The sequence below is a fragment of the Arctopsyche grandis genome, chromosome 7 (genome assembly GCF_051622035.1).
Source record: "Arctopsyche grandis isolate Sample6627 chromosome 7, ASM5162203v2, whole genome shotgun sequence".
Taxonomy (NCBI): Eukaryota; Metazoa; Arthropoda; class Insecta; order Trichoptera; family Hydropsychidae; genus Arctopsyche; species Arctopsyche grandis.
In genome coordinates, this window is record NC_135361.1 from 18,585,490 (window position 1) to 18,606,929 (window position 21,440).

General features: G+C 32.2%; 4 protein-coding genes across 4 annotated transcripts in view; 1 reads left to right on the forward strand and 3 right to left on the reverse strand.

Annotated features, from left to right (window-relative positions):
• The window catches only part of Dhc93AB (Dynein heavy chain at 93AB), a 27,119-nt gene extending 17,742 nt beyond the window's left edge, over positions 1-9,377 (reverse strand). The window contains exons 1-25 of the mRNA XM_077434938.1: positions 9,226-9,377; positions 8,896-9,118; positions 8,411-8,563; positions 8,124-8,335; positions 7,674-7,904; positions 7,319-7,603; positions 7,142-7,252; positions 6,910-7,064; positions 6,633-6,828; positions 6,297-6,558; positions 6,070-6,218; positions 5,786-5,997; positions 5,152-5,710; positions 4,594-4,911; positions 4,360-4,518; positions 4,107-4,280; positions 3,725-3,870; positions 3,521-3,647; positions 1,966-2,436; positions 1,674-1,900; positions 1,464-1,605; positions 972-1,384; positions 770-905; positions 434-699; positions 25-358 (exon numbers count right to left, since the gene is read on the reverse strand). Of these exons, the coding sequence (XP_077291064.1) occupies positions 25-358; positions 434-699; positions 770-905; positions 972-1,384; positions 1,464-1,605; positions 1,674-1,900; positions 1,966-2,436; positions 3,521-3,647; positions 3,725-3,870; positions 4,107-4,280; positions 4,360-4,518; positions 4,594-4,911; positions 5,152-5,710; positions 5,786-5,997; positions 6,070-6,218; positions 6,297-6,558; positions 6,633-6,828; positions 6,910-7,064; positions 7,142-7,252; positions 7,319-7,603; positions 7,674-7,904; positions 8,124-8,335; positions 8,411-8,563; positions 8,896-9,082 (5,625 nt within the window). The 5' untranslated portion in view covers positions 9,083-9,118; positions 9,226-9,377. The remainder of the gene's footprint in view (positions 1-24; positions 359-433; positions 700-769; positions 906-971; positions 1,385-1,463; positions 1,606-1,673; positions 1,901-1,965; positions 2,437-3,520; positions 3,648-3,724; positions 3,871-4,106; positions 4,281-4,359; positions 4,519-4,593; positions 4,912-5,151; positions 5,711-5,785; positions 5,998-6,069; positions 6,219-6,296; positions 6,559-6,632; positions 6,829-6,909; positions 7,065-7,141; positions 7,253-7,318; positions 7,604-7,673; positions 7,905-8,123; positions 8,336-8,410; positions 8,564-8,895; positions 9,119-9,225) is intronic.
• On the reverse strand, positions 9,211-11,701 carry LOC143914086 (dynein beta chain, ciliary-like). Its single transcript, XM_077434177.1, has 2 exons — positions 11,389-11,701; positions 9,211-9,383 (listed from the first exon to the last, which is right to left on the reverse strand). The coding sequence occupies exons 1-2, from the start codon at positions 11,699-11,701 to the stop codon at positions 9,211-9,213; spliced, it is 486 nt and encodes a 161-aa protein (XP_077290303.1).
• A 2,855-nt stretch (positions 11,702-14,556) lies between these two features.
• LOC143914658 (mitochondrial translation release factor in rescue) overlaps positions 14,557-21,440 on the reverse strand; it is a 164,096-nt gene continuing 157,212 nt past the window's right edge. Inside the window, exon 3 of the transcript XR_013260842.1 lies at positions 14,557-14,577. The gene's annotated coding sequence lies outside the window, so the exon portion shown is untranslated. The remainder of the gene's footprint in view (positions 14,578-21,440) is intronic.
• LOC143914087 (protein takeout-like) lies at positions 15,742-19,497 on the forward strand. The gene is made up of 6 exons (XM_077434179.1): positions 15,742-15,799; positions 17,951-18,201; positions 18,294-18,434; positions 18,615-18,708; positions 18,944-19,046; positions 19,293-19,497. The coding sequence occupies exons 1-6, from the start codon at positions 15,742-15,744 to the stop codon at positions 19,495-19,497; spliced, it is 852 nt and encodes a 283-aa protein (XP_077290305.1).

Genomic DNA, 21,440 nt, shown 5'->3' on the forward strand with positions numbered 1-21,440 from the left:
TTTAAATTAAGTCCAATATTTTACCTTGAGTGAACCAGCGACTACAAGAACTGATTTTATAGCACGTAAGCCCCAATCGTAATGGTCTTGCTTTGACAAAAGTTCTTTACAAAGTGTATAAAGGGTGATAAACTTTCTAGCCAAGACTCGAGCTTCTTGAAAACCTTCCGCCACCAACATAATTTCACAAATGAGCTCAAAATCTGGTACAACCATAGCGCATGGTCTGAATAGAGCTTTTAAATTTTCAGGTAGTTCAGTTCTACCAGCATAACCTGGATTCATCGTAATGAATAAACCGACTGTAGGCACCATGGCTATTTGCTCTCCCATGAAATTAAATTCAGATTTTTTATCCCTGAAATAAACAATAACATTACACATTCAATTCCACTGTAAAATAATTTAGAAAATAAAACGTTTCTCAAATTACTTAATAGCATCTTGCAAAGATTTGACCTGAACTGCAACTACAGATAACACTTCTACAGAGATTCTGTTGAATTCATCAAAACAACCCCAAGCACCAGTTTGAGCTAGTCCTTTGTAAATGTTTCCACAGGATTTATAATCCATCTGCTCTGAGCAGTTGAATACGTACACCATTATACCTAAAGCTCTTCCTAAATCTTTGGTCGTTTCTGTCTTACCGGTACCTGCTGGTCCAGCTGGACCACCTCCCATGATTAAATGTAGTGACTGTAAACATTATCCATTTTTTTATTTTTAATCAAATACTTCAACTTTGATATATGGATATGAGTTTAACCTGAGTAAGAGTAATGTAACAACGATCTGTCAATGGAGTTATGACAAGACGAGGAGTATTTCCAAGATATTCGTAACAATATGTGAATTGAGCATCACAAATGTTGGCAAAACAATGCTTTTCCTTTTCACACCATCTAAAATCAACATAGATTTTTACAAACAAAAATCAAAGCGTTTGAATAGAATGTGTAAATTGATACCTGTGTCTAAGTTGTGATTGCCATTGAAACGCGGAACCACTTTCAACCTTTGTCTGAATTAACTTTCCAACAACATCCCTGGAATGTACGTCTATGGTACAAATAGTCATAATCTTTTGTCTATCCTGCTTGGATAGCTCTCCAATTAAAAGCGAAATCAGTGTACTCAATTGGTACACTTGTTTTTTGAAATAATCCTTCAATGCATTATCGTATCCCTCTTCTAATCTAGAAAATGCTATGTTGACTTCTGTAGTCCAAAATATTTGAGTTCCACACAAGGAAACTTGAGCTGGAAAATCAAATAGCCATTGTTCTCTGGGTTTTTCTTCATAAGTGATAGCTCCATCTGCGAAATACAATCTGATTGATTCTCTCATTTCATTTTGGAGGCGATTCAACCAAACTTCCACCTGTAAAACAATAAATAAATATATACATTTTCATTACAAAGTGATGTTGATTTAACACATAACATTCTATTATACTAACCGGTCCGTTGCAATCACAATCCTGGAAAAATTTAACAAACTCTCCATCTTTTGCTATCATTCCTTCTGCGGAGTATTCATTATTTGGTCCCAAAGGATTGAACTTCAATTTGGCTATTGAATCGAATAATTTTGTCAAGTGGCTGTAAAATAAGCATATTTTAACCAAACAAAAAAACACCAAATTGAAAAAATATCAAAGGATACTCACCGACAAACCATTTCTGGCTGATTTCCATTAGACAAAACGTCTAACAAATCTGCAGATGAGACAAAATAAAATCGAGGAAAAGCCAATCGTTTCGTTTCTAAATATTCAGCTAATGCCTTTTCACACAAAGTCAAATCTTTTTGCATGGTATCCAATTTTTGAACGAGTCCTTCTTTGTTTGTTCCTTCGACCACATTAGGAGTTTTCGCCATATCTTTAGACATAACCTTAATCGAAAGATTTTAAGTGTTATTAATCACTTTTTAAATTTCAGACTGAATATTCAATGTACCTTAAATTCCACATCGATTCTATCGAATCTATCCGAGTCTTCGGGTAATTGCTTTCGTATGTCCTCTGAACTCATGAAGATACTTTCAAGATGGGCCCAAGTCCTTTGCACTTCAAACCAAACTGTAATGACTTGATCGGCTATCGATAAGGTAGTTTGCCACTCTGAAAACTCCGTAAGGAAGTGAGCTATGAATTTTGAAGTGATCAAATTCTGTAACTGGACTTGATTTTCTTCTAGAGTTTCTATCAATTCTTCGCTGGCTCTTAGTAGCATGCAATTAGTTCGAGAATGTAGTTCCTGCTCAAATTCCATATTGCTCCAAGTTTGTTTCAAATCCCTTAAAACCTTCTCCATAGACATCTCCTTAACAGCTTTGTCGACTATGTTTTTAACCTCTTCTTCGCACTCGTGAAGATTCAATGCCAACAGATCGGCTAAAGTCGTGCTAGTGTCCATAACAATTCTCACCTAAAATAAACACTCTTTATAGCTGTATGCCTTTAAGATTACACATATAATTTTGATTAGTTAACTAAAGATATTAATGAAAAATGCGGTTTTATTTGTTGTATTTACAGACATAATGCACAAATACATACATATCATGCTGGACTGTGGTTTTTCATACTTACGACAAGTTCTTTTGGCAATTCTGCTAAACTCTGTGGATCAAAAATACAGGCAATGATTTATTTACATGATGAAATTGTCATGCACGAAAGCATGATTGAATTTATTACACACACGTCAATATATACAATATTAAATTCTTTTTTTTTTTCATTTCATGCAAGCAATAAGCTTTTAAATGCATGTTTATAAAATTACACATTCAGTATAAAAATCAAGACTAAGCAAATCCATTTCACATCAATTATTAAAAAAAACTATAACTTTCCAAGCAAAGCTGTTCATGCTGCAAAATAATATTACAACAGCACATTGATAAATCGATTGTATTTACATTTTTTTTGCAAAGATTATACAAAAAATGTATCTATGTAATTGAAATTTTGCAATACATTATTACTCTACAACTTTTGTTATAAATTTATATACAATTTGAGTATAAACTATTTTAATATGTTAGTATTGTTTTTATTCACTAGATGGCATAGTTAAGTGTCCTGTTGAAATAGAATACCTTTTGAATAATATACATAAATTTTTATTCAATATATTGATATGTTTGTATACATGTAGAGAGAACATCTGACCACAGAATCAAAATTTTATTTAACATTCAAATTGTTATTGTATGAAAGTTTTTCGATTGTACATTACAATGTTATCAGCCAAACCGCTACCTTAAAGACGGTATGTGTCATCAAAATAATTATCATAATATAATATTTTAAACTTAAAAATCATTTTTTCCTGTGGTTAGACTATGTAATTATGTATATATGTATGTACATATATGTACACACAAATATTGTAATATGTTGAATGTAATATATAATCGAGTATTAATAACTCGAACTTTATCGAATCTCAGTAATGTTTTATGTATAGATATCAAAACTGAACTGTCCATATGATCAGTTTTTACCTTCGTACTCCTCATCAGTTGATCCCAATGACGTTCTCTTATCGCAGGATTTTGCAACTCTCCAACTGCTCTCAATGATGTTAGCATGTTCTTCACCGTTGCGTCCAGATTAAGGTAAGTGTCCCAACTGAATTAATTCAATCCCATTTACATACCATTGCATCGAATTGAATTATTTTTACACAATATGATTAATTGAAAAACCTTCTCATCTCTTTATCCATCATTCGAATTTCTTTAGCAAACTTTTTACATTCAATGTCCATATTTTCTACGTCTATTTTCCTCCACGGTGTCGTCTTCCAATCTTCTATACTTGCTTGAACTATACGTACATAGTCCCAAAGTAGCTGAAAACAAATACTATATATGTATGTACATACATACATATGTATGTACGTTAAAACTCCCTCCTCCACCGGGGAGTTTGAATACATTTGAATTACGTATATTCTTTCTTGTTAAAAAAAACGGCGCCATAAACGAAAAATTAAAATAAATGGAATTTTATTTTTATAAATTATTTAAATGTTTAAATGAAAATATCGTAAAAAAATGGTAGAATATATGTCAATTCTATTCATACTTTTAACATCTTCAATTCTTTACGACATTGCTTCAAAAGCTTGAATTCCGGCACGGACACTTCAAACAAAGATCCAGAATCTTGAATATTTGTCATTTCTTTTTCTCTCAACGAAATCTCTTTATCAGTTCTATCCATCACCCAATATGGATTGTTACATTCGAATTTAAAGAACTGAAAACACAAATCAAATTTTGTTTTACTTAAAATAAAATTAAATAAAATACACATTTAAATATAAATATAGGGTTGCCTCATATATCTTGAAAACTTCTCTATAGAATATAATATTGGAATCAAAAACGATTATGTTCTTTCGAATGCATGCAACTTCAATCGTTTGTAACGGAGCCACTTGTTGCTTTACAGTCCCCGCTATCTTTTTAGTATTTTCCCATTGTTCTGGCAATTCCTTAATTATCATCGATCAAATCATTATATATCCTTTCGATTCGGATAGTATATCACTTGAATATATTTACTTTACCTGAAGTAAAACGTTAACTTCTTCCGGAATATCCATATCGTAGAATTTGAGCAATCCTATAGTTTCCGTCAGAGGGGCGAACATTTCATCAGTAGTAATAGCTCTTTCTTTAACATTCATCAAATAACCCATAACACTAACGAGGGTTTTATAATCGCCTTCAGTTGCGACTTGAAGTAAACCTTCGTCAGCTTCTCTTATGAAAGAAGCCAAATCTGCCAATTTAGAAGTAACATTGGAGACTAAATGCTCTTTGTACATATTACCCCACTTTCTCACGGTATTGAGAAGAGCTTGTCTGAATGGACGGACATCCACCTGTTAAATAAAAATATCAAATAACCCATGTATTTATGTGTATACATACATACATACATACGTACATGTAGATACAAAATTTTGTGAATAAAATAGTCTGTATTATAAGTATGTATATGTAAATATTTGATACCAAAATTTCCGGTGTGCAAATATACTATGTACTTCTATGACACATAAACTACTTCTATGACACATACAATAAATATCAGTTTTTAAGAGATCCAAAGAATGTCTAACCTGAAACCAAACATTGAATACTTGATAAGGTGGCATATCCTCTATTTCCATAAAAAGATTCTCATAATTATCGATCTGTTCCCTAAAAGCATCCATATTAGGTGGACAAGGGGACGGTCCCAAAGTCTCATCCATACCTATTATATCCAACTCGTCATTGGTCAATGGCCTCCCATATATCAGAAACATCTCCATGATACTCTCACGATCCTCCAGCCAAAGATAAGAATAGTTTTCAAAACTGTTGCAGAAGTTGGCAGCCTCTGAAACCACTTGCTTAACACTAAGTAATAGCTCCTTGATCATGTCCGTAATGTCAATATTAGCTCTGACTTCTTCTTCATACGTGACGGTTGTATCTTTGGCTATTCGATCCATCAGAGATGCCATAGTTAAAATATCATCTATCACTTCCGTCAAAATTCCATTAAAACCTTGGGGATCCTCCAATTTTAACGACGGCACGTACACCATGTCTGGTTCCCTCAGTTCCAATTGAGCTTGAAATAGTGGGGCAAGTCCGTTTTTTGGGTCCATGTGCTCAGCCAGATAGCCCAAACTGCAAAAAAAAATATTTAAATTATATAAAAATTTATAGCAGTTTAATTGAATGCATAGTCTAATATAAACGAACCTGCATCCTACAGTTTTGAGCAGAGATGTCGAAACGATATCATCTACGAACTTAACATAATTCTTCCAAAGTGTAGAATCTTGAGAATCTTGCATGTTGAATAACTTCATATTATCATCGAGAAGATTTTGTATGATAGAAGAAGCTTCTTTGATCGCCGCGTAACGTTTCGTTATTCTTTCTTGCTTTTCTTCCAGACATAAAGTCGTATCCTATAAAAACGCATTCACTGTAAAAAATATTCATGTGAAATGTGAAGATTTATTTAGATCTAAAAAAAATACCTTTTTGCTCTGTTTTCTTTCGAACACTGGAACTTTACACCAAGATGACATAATCGTTCGAATTTCTTTTAAATTATCTTGAGTTTTTTGCAACCGTTTTTGCATGCTACCCACTAAAGTATGTAAATCTTGCAAGTAATTCCAAAGGTCTAAAACGCAAAATTATTTACACAATTCATAACAACCACTCAATCAATGCTCGAACAAAAAAATACTACAAAAACAACCATCGGAATTCCAATTGAGAGACGTCCGTCCTTTTTGTATCTGTTCGTCGATAATTTGTATTTCCTCTTTAACCAAATCAAACTCCACCTTTTCACTGTTCTTCCTGATCTTATTGTACCATTCGATTGTTATATTCAAATTGATTGTGTACTGACGAAAAGTGTCTTCTTTTTCGTATATTTGCAAAGCAGTTTCGGGGATCAAAGGCAGTAATTCCTCGTGTCTCTTCAAATAATGAACTTCACGCAGAACTGCCATGAGCTACAAAAATAACATGATAACTTAAAACATTTAAGCCATCACACTAAAAGTTACTTATTTTAATCGATCAATACTTGTGAATCAAAATTCAAAATCAATTCTGCAGTCTCTCCTTTTCTAATCAATAAGTTCTTCTTCAAATTTCTATCTACAATTGGAGTAACACTGAGCGCCCATTGTCCAAAATGAAATTCACAAAACTTATCCATATCCTTCATAAGTAATTCATATTTTTCCAATATTTCCAAGGCTTTGGCGCATCGAGTAATCCTAAATACAACCAAGAAATACAATTGAATACATATTTTTAAATAAATTCAAACTTTTTGATCAACCTCTATTATAAATTACGGATGTTGCAAAGCTTTGAAAAAAACTACTGGGGCAGTTGCTCTTTCTTTGATTGCTTTAACGAACAGTAGTCCACCAGCTGTCGGCGGTATATACAAATCGACTTCAAGATGCCCAAATTTTTCTAAGCGACTGACTTGTTCTTCAAAAATGATCTAAAATTAATATTAAGAAATATGTTTTAAAAATATTAATTAGCAATTATTTATTTCAATTTAATAAATTGAAATACCTGACAAGATTCTATCTCATCTTCAAGCATTACTAAAATATCTGAATACTTCGCTGTGAATTCTTTATTTATCAAAGGTCGGTCCAAAACAGTTCCAACAATATCTATCAACTATAAACCTCACATATTTATTTATTTATATTAATTGAATATATTGACAATTAAATAATAAGTTACTTTGAATATGCATTCCAAATTAGTGCAATTATCAAAAGACTCGCACAGAATCGTGGCCAACTTCGTGTCCAATTGAATTATCTCCTGTTGAAACTCGGAAAAATCTTTATCGAATGTGTCATCGTCTGGATCCAAAACGTCGTAAGTTTTAGAAGCCAACGCTGCAAATAGAACGCTAAACTCTTGAGAAACGCCTGTTATTCTAGCGCTCAGAACTCTTCCCTTCAAACCGCCGATTTCTATCTTTTCCAGTTTCATAAACTCCAATACAGTGTGAAAGAACCACTAAAATTATTTTAATCATTATTACGTTATTGTAAGCATTTTATATTTAAATAAATGTATTATATAATACTTGGATCGTATTCAATCGATCTAAAAACTTATTCATCCTTTCGAACACGCTATTGGGGTGAAATGTCCATAAAACAGGCTCACGGTCCTTGAAATATGGTGCCAAATTTTCTTTGTAATGATCGAATGTCGTACGAAACTTTTTTAATATGGCGATTGTTATTGTTATTCGTTGCTTAGCCTCGTCTATATCGCTATGAAACAAAGTACTTGGATCCAAAAACCTTTTGCCCTAAAAATTACATCCACTTACATATATATGTACATATTTCGAGTAAAAATCAGAAGTCATGTGGTGATAATTTGTCACGTGTGGGAAATTTTATTTCTAAATAATCAGAAATTTTAATAGTTCATTCAAATTTAATACAATAAGTCTAACTAAAGTAACTGGTTATTGCCTCATGAGCTCATTGTCATTTTAATATCATTATTATTTATTAAAATTTACCTGATAGATAAGTAAGTTGCATAACTCCCTCAGTACGACCATTAGCTTCGAAGATTGGCAATAATACTTCGACTCGCCCCATATGAGACACAGAATATGGAACATCGGTTTAAATAACGGCACTATCTCAGAAAAATCTATTTCTTCCAAGCTTTGGAAATGTTTGGCGATACCCTTCAAATGCATGTCGATATCTCTAGCTTCCGTCAGAGCTATCAAAAACGAACGCACTCAATTAGACATCAACTTCAATACCGACACAACACTACAACACTTGAAATGTTCACCTGCTACAACATTCCGAAATAGGTTACGAAAACATGGGAAATAGGCCGAATCTGTCATCTCCAATATGACGGCCATACAACGAACTCTTTCACTTCTCAACTGGTCGTAAATGTAAGTCAAATTACTGAGACGACTCTTCCAAAAATCCAGTTCTGTAAAATGCGTAATATTTAACCGCAATAACATAATACGTAATATAATGACCGTGATTTTAAGCACTGTATATGCATTATAAAACCAGTCTAAAAAGTAGTGTTACATAAATATAATATGTACAGAGATATGGCTAAGGTTATCGAAAAGGATATATAGCCTTAACGATTTATGGTAAAGAGCCCATCGAAGAATGAAAAATCTATTAAAAGCATTGTTTCAAAACTTTTGATTGTTTAATTAAAATTTATTCAAACATCCACTTGTACATGTATCAAAGCATTGATAGCATTGTAAAGAAAATAAATGCTAATATCTCTAAACCAAATACCTGTACTCGGCATAGGATTTGCTCCATTGTTGAAAGCATGAGACGAATCTTCCTGCATGACATCGTTGATTTGAGTAGCCCACTTGATTATAACCCCTTCGATGGCACTTTTCAAATATAAATCAGCTTCACCGCCGTTTACAATTTCCCTTTCGGCCTCGTGTACCTTTTCCACTCCAACTGGCATGGGTAAAACGGTCTGACCGTTCACTTTCCCTTTTACCTAGTCGAAATTGAAATTGTACACATATAGGTATATATATATATAGATATAGGTACATAAGATGTGCCATAAAATATTAAAATAGCTTAAATTTAGTTCAATTTTACTTGGTAAACGGTGCTCTTGAGACTGTGTACGTGTTTTTTGATGTCCTGTGCAACTACTGTAGGCCAGGCAGTGTGATTCAAAGGATTCGAAAGAAGCGGTACGAAAATCTCGTCCACCAAAGCGGCCAATTGATCGATCGTTTTCGGTGCTAAATCTCCTGCAATGAATTGAAAAAAAAATTAAAGGGAGAATGACTAGTTAAATTTCTTCAAAAACAGAATTCTGTGCCGAGGCCGACTGACGATTGACTGGCAATTAAGTAAATGGTCCGTTGTTGTACATACATCCATATGTATAGGTACTTTTTATATAGCATACATAAAATGTATGTAATTTAATTAATTTAATGAAAATACATATCTCAGAAATAAAAATTTTGATAGCCAATATCTATATTTTAAATATAAATAAAATATATTTTCGTTTGTATGTACCTATGTACATACATATATGAATGTAAATGTCCGTTTATATAATCCAGAACTGCACGTTAACAGTTCGGCACGGCACTACCCAGCACTGCACGGAAAAGACTAGTTCTGTTCATACTATACGGCACCGCTCGTTTTCGGCACATTAATACTTGTTTTATACGAGTATGTACAACGAAAAATCGGCTTAGATATAAATTAAAAAGCGCGACAATACGGCGCAATATTTCTTGCCGCGTACCGTCGAGTTAATATTGTCACAATATGATATTTCCAAAAATATTCATATGCACATGGCAGCACTTTCATAAGTACGGGTGCACTCAACAATATAACATCACATTATGCGTGAGTATTTCCACAGTGGCTATAAAAACCGGTTCTGCTTGATACGTTTCGGTGACATATACTGCTGTATAGTATGCATAGATTGCTCGTCGAATTTTGCTTTTTCGAATACGTCACAAACACATTACAGAGCATATGAATGTGTCCATATAGAATGTACTAAAGAATATTTCTCGTACTGCTGTTTATGTGCAATTTCCGGCTTGGGATGTGCTGATATGAGCAAACCTTTATTCGTAATTTTTAAAACAAAGCTATCAGAAAAAAAGCTGTCGTTAATTTGGAAAATTCGGACGTGACTAACCCATGTATTTGAGGAATATAAGAAGTTTTTAAAATAAAATTCGATAATGAAACATACATACATACACGTTTACACACACACACATTTTTTCTAGATGATGAAACGTGATCAATGATCGATTTTGAGTTCGAATCAGTCAAAATCTCTAGTTTGAATTTTCGCATGATCAAAAACTTCATATATTGTTACTACGTACATACATAGATAAAGTAAAAATGAAACTGTACATAAAATATTATAACAAATAAAATTTCAATAACGGTATTTCAAGTCAATATTAATAAAATTTTAAATATACAATTGGTAATAAACAAACATTATATATGTATCATATGTATGTACATAATAATAACGGGTCTACGTGACGAGCCAGAATGTTAAATTACAGAAAACACAAATATCGGGAGGCAAATATCGAAAATCGAAAGATCTTAGGTCGAAAGATCAAAAAAAAGGGTGCATGGTAAACGGTACATAATCACGTACATACTCACTTAATTTGCGCGAGCAGGGTACAACAGGAACAAGAGGAACAGGCTTTTCCTCCCGTATTCTGCGCGCACATTAATACGGGAGAAAAAGCCTGTTCCTCTTGTTCCTGTTGTATCCTGCTCGCGCAAATTAAATGAGTATGTACGTGAGTATGTACCGTTTACCATGCACCCTTTTTTTTTGATCTTTCGACTTAAGATCTTTCGATTTTCGACAATTGCCTTCCGATATTTGCGTTTTCTGTAATTTAACATTCTGGCTCGTCACGGAGACCGAAGAATAACATACATAAAAAAACGAAATAAATAAACCCAATATTTTTATTTGCTCTAAGACCAAACCCAAGGTTAATGTTATTATAATTCGAATTACATATTTATGTACAATCAAACTTATATGTCAAATCTTGTATGTAATTGAGTTCAAATTTATTTAAATTTATTTTTTTAAATAAACTAAAAAAATTAATACTGCAAATAGTTTCACTGTAGACATTATATGTATATACATACATATGTACATATACATAAAAAAATCCAAATAGTGAATTTATAACAAGAAACAATAAAAGAAAAATGGAAACTCACCTGCAATGACCATTTCGTTGCATTTTTCTTTCGGCACAGCCCCAGCTTTCTTCTTCACGAAATAAACGCCTTTTGTTTTCAACGGACACGGAAAAGAGCTCGAAGGTATCAACTGCAACGACGGCGTTAAAATCACAATCAAAATCAAAACAGACGGCTTGTCTACGAAATCCTTCAATGTCGTCCTGTACTCCTCGACGGAAAATATCCTCGTCCATTTCTCCGGCTTCAGCCTAAGAGACTTCGTGACATAACTACCGAGAAACTCGTAACGAGGATCGGCAGCAGCAGCCGACGTATCAGTCTTCGCCATTGTCGAGAAAACAAAATTGGATATTATTCACACTCGCATATTGGATACTATTCACACCGATCGCGGCGAGCACCCCTGAAGTTTCGCAGTTTTAATTGATTTAATTATATTTTTCAGACCGGACGAGCACATATCTTGTCACGATGTGAACCTGCGTGATTATGAGGCCGGTCTGGTCGCTTATGGAAAAGGCATGGGAGAAATTTGTATCAAAATCTAATATGCTAAGCGAACCAACTCGGTCACGCAAACCTTAGTACGCCGATGCGACAGGTCGAAATACTTTGCGGTCTTCCGAATCAGGTGGGTTGGGGGAGAACTTCCACTAACATTTCCGATGCGACATTTACCTAAAAAAGTTCTAAAATTATTTGAATTGAAAAGTCGGGGGTAATCCGTACAGGTATATCACGAAAATAAAATCAATCCATACATAATTACAAGGTGAATTATAATTTTAAAGATTAAGGAAAATTGTGTCAAACAATACTAAAATCATCATATGAGCCGTTATTTTATTTTTTTTATTTATTTATTTATTTATTTAATAGTTTTGGACCATTGTGGCATTACAGGAAGAACCTAATGCGCCACAATGGCCTACATTTGAAAAAGATATAAAAACATGATATAAAAACAAGTAAACTGTAAATAAAGGAAAAAAGCAAAAGCAGAAAACATGGTAAAATAAAATAATAAAAAAAAGTAACAAAAGGAAAATAATACATCATTCAGAGAGAAAAAAAATAACAAAAGTGTAAAAATTAAAAATAAAATCCATAAATCCCATTCTTTGTTTACACTGAACAAAATTAAAATAGTATATAAAAATATACAAAGGAGAAAGAAAAAGTAAAATAAAATAAAACAAAATATAAATAAAAATAAAATCACAGCGAGGCCCAAATGGAAGAGAGTAGATTAAGATTCCACTCATTCATCACATTCAAATTAAGAAAGTAATGATGAGCGCAGGTTACCAGATAAATATGTTAAAATAATATCCGATAATCTACGCTCCCCAAGGTGGAAAATATTACATTCAGGGACAGCAGCAACGATTTCATTGAGAAGTCGAATAGCTCTTGGAATAGGAGCCATTCGAAAAAGAACTGTGCGAGCAGCAGGTACAATCATCAAATGATGATGTCTACCACGCACATAATTATTAGGGACATAAAGTCCCAACTGTTCCAGCAACAACGGGCATGACGTATTACCACGCAATAGCTGGAGAACGAAACGAATTAACGAGAAGTTTCTCCGAAGTTCAAGGGAATTATACCCAAGCATGCCCAAAAGGAAAGGAGTAGGATAGAGATATGGGTAGTACCCATATTCTTTCTTATAAAGAAAACGAAGAAATGCTTTTTGCACTTTTTCTATAATAAGAGAGTAGTTTACTTCATGCGGATTCCACACAATTGCATTATACTCTAGCTTACTTCTAACAAGCGAGTTGAAAAGTAAGCGAGAAGACAAGGGGTTGGAGAATAATCTAGCATATCTCAAGACAAATCCAAGTCGACGAAAGGAAACGTCAGCGATTGTCTTGATGTGGTTGTGAAAGGTGAATTGAGGATCAAAAGTGATACCCAAGTCGACCATTGATTCCACGCGCTACAACAATACGGATCCAATGGAATACCCGTGACAATAGAGCGAATTCGCACGTCCATAACCCATAATGGCACATTTACTAGTATTCAGTTCAAGCCCTAAACTGGAACTGAACTCTAAAACAGCGTTAATATCAGCTTGAAGGAGAGAGGCTTGCCTCTCATCCTTAACAGCAAAGAATAGTTTAACGTCGTCTGCAAACAAGAGACATGAAGATTATATTTGAAAGTGGTTTTAATCCACTTTACTTCATGTCGATAGATATTTCACAAATCATTAAGAGGGCTGGACACCAGCGCCTTGTCCATACAAACGTATTACACTTCTCCCTTCCTCAATTATGGCACTAGAGAAATTATTTTTATATATGCTATGGATATTTACCATAGGCATGTTTCTGTGGTTTTATTTTTTTGATTGGTTACTTTTTATAGTAGCTAGAAGCCGCCAAACATCTATAAAATCACCTCTTTTTACACCCACGAGTCTAGCGTGCTTATTTAACGGTTGATTTTTAAAAAAATACGACCACACAAACATAGAAAATATCTTTCTCATACCGATGATGAAATTTTTTTTAAATTGATCCAGTTTCGGAGGAGAAAACTGGAGAATACGAAACCTCGATTTTGTCGATTTAAAATAGATATTATCTGGTCGAGGCGCAACTGTCGCATTCACTCAATATATATATTGATATATATTGTCACATTCACTCAATATATACATTCACTAAATAAATATATCAAAGAAAGGAATGGCAACAAAATTAAGGTTTCGGGTATACAGCCCTCTTAAGTATAATGTTTTGCGTTTAACAATATTTAAAAATACTGGTGGCCTGTATACGTTTATTTTGCTTTTACACATACAGTTGGCAATAAATGAGGCAAAAACAGTAGGAAAAAAAATATTGTATGGAGGTGAAATTAGAAATATAAGTGATGCAATGAAATTGGAAATATATGTAATGTTGATAGAACTCTGGTAGCTGTAAGGCAACACCTCTGTATGAATGTGTAAATAATTATTTTTATTTCATATGTGCATGTACGTGTGCGTGGGTTTGAATATAATATTATTTGTATGATTAAATATAATTAGCTATTAAAGCTATATCTTACATAAATAAATAAATAAATGGACTCAAACCACGTTTCTCTTCCAGTCAAATGAAAACAAGAATCACCATAACTTGAAAACAATTAGTCGATTTGTATCGTGAAAATATTCAACAGAAAAATACAATAGTATAACTAAAAATTACTACGTACATAGATAAAGTAATAAAATAGTATAGCCACAAAGTCATCGGGTGAAGATGTCATTCGAGTAAATTAAAAATTTTGCCTAACACTATCCATTTACATATTTACATAATCTTTGAAGTTCGTTGAATTTCCACTGTTATCCTTTTTGATACTTTTAATTCAATAAACTTATAAATATACATATGTACATACATACACAATACTTTTTTCAAACAGACCAATAAAATGAAGGCCAGGCAAGATCTTCAAAACGAGACGTGACATGTTACGGGCACAGTTGCACAGAATTTACATAGAATCTTATTCAGTGTGCATCCATCCAGTTATATTCCATCCTGTCGGTAGCAAACAATTCCAGAATTTCCATAAATTTCCGCAAAAGAAAATAATGCATTACATATTGGTCAGGAAAGCGCATTGGGTTTATCTGTAAGGCCTTCCTGTTATAAATATATATATGTAGGTAAATAAAATAAAAACATATCCACATCAGCAATTTTTTTTAATTTGACCCGTTTACGATATGAATTACGGGTAATTTTCAATACGATTGTATTAATGATTGCCTGAAGCGACAATACAATAACAACTGGTTATTACATTTTACAAAGTATTATGTATTTTATTATAATTGCAAGCTCACGTGTAAACCGCACAAATCAGCACACCGAGAAAACTCAAAGCGTCTCATCGGAGACTAGGTTCCCGAATCGTTTGCATCACGCAGACCATATTTCGACTGTCATTATGCCATCATCAGACCCATATATTATTTTATTTTAAAGATACACGAAAATCAATAATACCTGGGTTTCACGGCATTGTTTTCTTCGCTTTCCCAACGCAACCCAGAAAAAAACTTATGTGGAAAAACGCGGATTTAAAAACACAATTACATAATCAATTACGTTTACATTTTATAGCGTCATAGAAGGAATCAGCTACAAAACAAAATTATTATAAAATAAATATTTCCATCATATCAAAGTTTCCAAATATGTACAATTACCTATTTCAGATGTACTTTCTATAGATGCAGTTGCAACATTTACATTCATATTTTTTAAATTATAATTTATAATTATTTCATTTATTGATTTGTCCTCGTGTCGCTCAGTTGTTCATTGGGTTAGTTTGGATCGATTAGGCATGTTGCTGGTACAGCATGAGCTTTTGTGTCGTCGTGGCCCATTCAGTGCATGGCACCGCATGATTTAGCTCAAAACTTGCCACTTACTGCAGACTATTAATAAATAGTTCATTGTTTTCACAACTTCACATTCGAAAACAATTCCACCTGTTTCAATTACGAACCAGGATTAACGATAAAATATGTATATGCACTTCAAAGGCTATTTATTCCTTCGTCGTGTGTTTCTAACAATACTTCTTCAATGGCTACCTCGATACAATAAAATAATGTAAAAGAAGGAACAATGATTTAATGAATATAAGGAATATATTGCGATCACAATTTTTCTACGGAACCATTTCGACAATTGAATCAAACAAAAACCGATAAAAACAAAAAAAAACTATACAAAGGAATAATTAAAAATCAACAAGAGAATCGAAAATATTTTTCGATTTTTATCATAGTTATATAATAAGCCTTTATAACAATCATCTCAATAGCCTATGACTGTATTTAAAATAAAAATTGTTATGTACATATTCAACTTTTGTTATTTCTATCGGCTGTTGCGTCGAAGCAATAGGTTTTTCTGAATTCACTGATTTTGTGACGGAAGTGACTGATTTTGAAGTGGAAATCTAGGATTTAGCCTTGACTTCTACTGTTTCTTTTAGTCTCAACTGCAATAAAGTTTAAAGTAAAACTTTTGAATTTTGTAATTTTGAAATATTTATGTACATACGTTTAGTCATATTTACATAATGTCACCAGTGTAAATTTACAAAAACAACTTTAAAATTGATAACTGGCTTACCTCGATAAAATAAACGAATTTTTGTATTAATCCACAAGAATAGTAGAAATATGATTTTTCTAAGTGGAATTTTATTTAATTCTCATATAAAGACAATTTAATATATTATCTCTATTAATTCAATTCAGATTCGTGTAAATACAAGTAAATACTAGTACGAGTTTTTAGCTCGAATTTTACATAATATTTTTACATAACGACTTAAAATTCAGCACACTTCCAATTAACCCTTTTAAACGAAAACAAAAAATAGTGTGGCCAGAACACCATCTCAATAAACATGTTTCAATAGAAAATACATATTTATATTTATATTATATGCATATACACATCATACTAGTACGTATGTATGATAAATATATAACATATTGTAACCATATAGGAAAATAGCTTGAGACGACGACCCAAAATTTGACCGGAGAATGACTTGATAATATTATATGTATAATAGCTTATCAATGTCGAAACAATTTAAATTTTAGCGACTTTAGAAGCTTTAATTTTGATTGGCGTTATACATTTCCTTGTTGTTACATTTGATTTTGAACATTCGGTCCTTTTTCATCAACTTCCGATTTCGATCAACTTCCGATTTCCTTTTAAGTGGGATTAAAATATAATCTGTGGCGACAAGGAAATAAATGAAAGAGTGCCAATTTTGCAAGGAAGGACAAAATTTGGATGTTTTTCATTGAAACGATACCGGTTATCGTTGGCCAAGCAAATCACTGATTTTTTCGACCGTATTAAAATATTCGCACGATTATACATCATTGCATCACTACTAGTATGTTAATACATATTTATTTTCAATGTTATGTTTCCTTGTAATTTGGCGTTAATTGATCGTTTCATATGCGAAATAAAAGTAAGTGAGTTTTTATTGGATTTTTTATTGACTTGAATAGTAATATTGAAAACCAACATCACACAATACATTTTATGTGCGACTATTTTAAAAGATCACAATTTAACAATAGTCGCACACGTAATAATAAATAAACAAAACTTACCTTCCGCGGATTTTTTTTCATCGGATAACTATTTAATTACATTTATTTTCACGGCCTAGTTATTTAAATTTTGACCATATTGAACTTGACGACCTTAAAAAAGTATATTTATAAAAGGCCAAATTTTTTGACGTATCAGTCGAGTACGAATTTTCAACGTATCGACAGTAACTTTTTCTCCAAATCACTTCTATTTAATAATTTTAATTCACTCACACAATTAAGTGCTTGAGTTAGTACATCAAATTCAATATGAAGTATTTTTTGTGTATGTTGATAACAATATTAGTGAATGACAAATGTTTCGGACTGACTTTTCGTGAGTGTTTACAATTTTAAATGGTTTTATCTATCATTGCAATTAAACTGAAAATGTGTCCAATTATAATCTTTCAGCCGATCATTTCGAACGGTGTCAAGTATCAGAGGCTCTTGATGCCAAACCAAACCAATGTCTGAAAATCTCCATAGGAAAAGCTCTGAAGGCTTTGGCAAACGGTGACAAAGCTTTAGATATACCACAATTGGACCCCTTAAAACTCGAACACTTAACATTTGAACGAGGTGGATCTCGAAATGCTGTCAATCTTGACATAACATTGAGCAACGTTGGTTTGTTAGGATTTTCCAATTTTGTCGTGAAGAAAGTTGGGTAAGTGAAAAATAGAATTTTATTTAAAATTGATCGTGTTATCTGGATGTTATCAAAATGATTCCCATTTTTGAACGTAGAGGTAAGCTGTCGTCGCCGAAAAATTGGAACATGACACTAAAAGGAAAACTGAACCAATTACAAATATTAGGAGATTACAAAATGAATGGTAAAGTGCTAATATTGCCAATAGTCGGAAGTGGAAAGTGTAACATTACACTATGTAAGAATTTCAATTAATTTAATTTAGATCATAATATTTAATTCATAAATAATGCATTAATAGCTGAAAATGTATGTACGTACAACTGTTAGATGATATAAAAAATGTCCATATGCATATCTATAGCTTAGTCCTTACAGCACAAATACTATATGTCCATTTATGAATTTGTATTGAATTTTAAGTTTGTAGATACTGGAATAACTCAGGTTTTTCCTTTCAATAAAATTTATGTATACCACATAAACTACCTCGAAAGGAAAATCTTAAATTATACCAGCATCTACAAATCTAAAATTTAAAAATTGACATACTATATCTGAGCACTGAAATATAGTATTATAATTCCATAATACTAAATATTTTGAGAATCTCTGGCGCAATTGTCATAATATGTTTAAAAAAACTATACATACGTCTAACAAATGTCAAACATAACAACAAATGTGAATGCTAAATGAATTTCGCACTTTCATCATTTTCGTACATTGACCCTGAGCATCTTTTTTTTTAGCTAAATTAGACATTTCCATTGAAATATACGGACAACCTGAGATAAAAAATGGACAAGAATACTTAAAAATCACACATCACCAATTTAAACAAGAATTAAAGAGGTATTATTTTCTTGAACCGAAACAATTATATACATATAATATTTTTTATATATATGTACCTACATATACTACTATATAAAACCTTCATATGTACATATATGAATCGAAGTATCTGAAAAACCAATTTCAAAAACTCTATTTTTGAGTATCTCACTTTTGCTTGGGATTCTTGACATATGTATGATATAATATTACATTGACCATGACACACATTTAACACGTACATACATATCTTAAAATTTTCAGAGTATACATATACTTCGGAAATTTATTCAACGGCGATGCAGCTTTGGGCGAAACTACCAATAAATTATTCAACGACAATTGGACATTAGTTTACATGGAGTTAAGATCCACAGTAGAAAAGGGAATCGCTAAAGTCGTAGAAGATTACGCTAGAAATTTCATGAGCAAAGTACCATTCAAAGATATATTCATTGTAGAATCCTAATCGTTTCTAGTTCCCTATAGAGATTTTATTTGAAAATAAAACGTTGAACTACAAAACAACCTCCAAATAAACCATCGTGGTTTGATTTCTCTACACTATATAGATATACGTTTTTTTGGAATACAAATATATTTATGCTATCGAAATTTTATTTATAATACAATTTATTAAAAATATACATGTAAAATGTGACAATAAAAGTTGCTCAAGTAAGACGCGATAGAATATTTTATTTCGAGTATTTACGATTAACACCATAATTTTACTTAATTATTATTAAAACATGTGACCAACCCATGACTTTATGTATGTATTTGAGGAATATAAGAAGGTCACAAAACAAAATTCGATATTGAACCGTACAGACACATTCACACATACCGGCAGCATTATGAAATATGTACTAATAGCTATGACAGCATTTTCGATACAAATTTAACGCATGAATGCATGGAAACTTGCACAAAACAAAAGTTCTACTTCCGGTTGGTCGGATTTTGTTCAATTTTTTTTATTATTTAAAATCACTATCAGTTACACATTATATATCAAGAAAATAGAAATAATTTAAAAGGTCAAAATAAAATAATGGAATATTGTTTTAAAAAAAATACTACTTCCGGTTTACGAATTCTGACCAAAACCTTATCAGCTCTAAGTTAGTAAATAAAGAATACAAATATAAATTTTCAGATTGATACGCTCAGGAGTTTGGAAAGAATAGTAGGAAAAAATTCCACGTACTTTTGTAAATAAACCAGTTCTTTTAGTATGCATCATAATTTGAAGACAAAGACTTTCGATCAATGTCTTTTTCTAGTGATCATTAAATGGATACGAGAAACTTAAATGGTTAAAATCAGTTGTATGCGGAAAACATCGAAACGCATGTATATATGAATGTACATACATATGTATGTATATACAAATTATATGTAGGCATGTAAATACTTGGAATTAAAAGGGATCGAAGTAAACAAGATAATAGTAATAGGGACACGAGTAAATATGTATGCACATGTGAGTAAGATCGTATGGTCGCATATTATATTAAGTATGTAAAGGAATTGCTAGAATTAAATATAGATATGTATATGTACATGTATATACAGAAAATTGTGGATTAAATTAGTGCAAGGTAAACCTTTATTCAACAGTGGACGATGAGACTGAATTTGCATTGAAAGACATTTATTGAGCTGAGCCGAGAATTTCGAAGTGTTATATCGAAAATATAACATATATATGTACATATGTAGTTACATTAAACAAACAGTTAATGCAAACATCAAACAAGAGTATCTTAGAATCACAAATTTAGTCAAAGATAAGATATAGCATATATCGTTCAATGCTTGCTTTCAATTTGACAACGATGATTAAACATTGAGATCATCATGGGTCGTAATAAAAACTCGATAATTCCGCCGACATTTAATTATCCTACCTCGTGATTTGTCATAAAATAATAAAATATACATACATAATTACAGCGTCGTAAAATTACATCTTCAAGTCATTCCAGTCCTTGCTAGTTTCTTTGAGGAAAATACATCCATCCTATCGATTACAATAATGTGTGTTATAATTGAAAAATTAACTATGCAGTCATGAAAAATTGGATCGATACAGATTTTTATCTTGTTGTGAGTCAACAATGTGTGTCGTCAATCGGTGGCTTTCGAGCCAAATGGGACCTTTAATTTTTCAATCAACATCAAAAACACACACACGTGATCGGTGATTGATTGTTGAAATCAGTCAAAATTTCGAGGTTGAATTTTCTCACTATCCAAAACTTTATCTTTTGCTATATATTTTATTTTAATTTTTTTTCCATTAATCAAACACAGTGTCTAACAGATTTCTCCAACGCGACGAGTGTGCCATACAGATTGAGAATTATTAATTATATACATATATACAGGTATATATATACACAT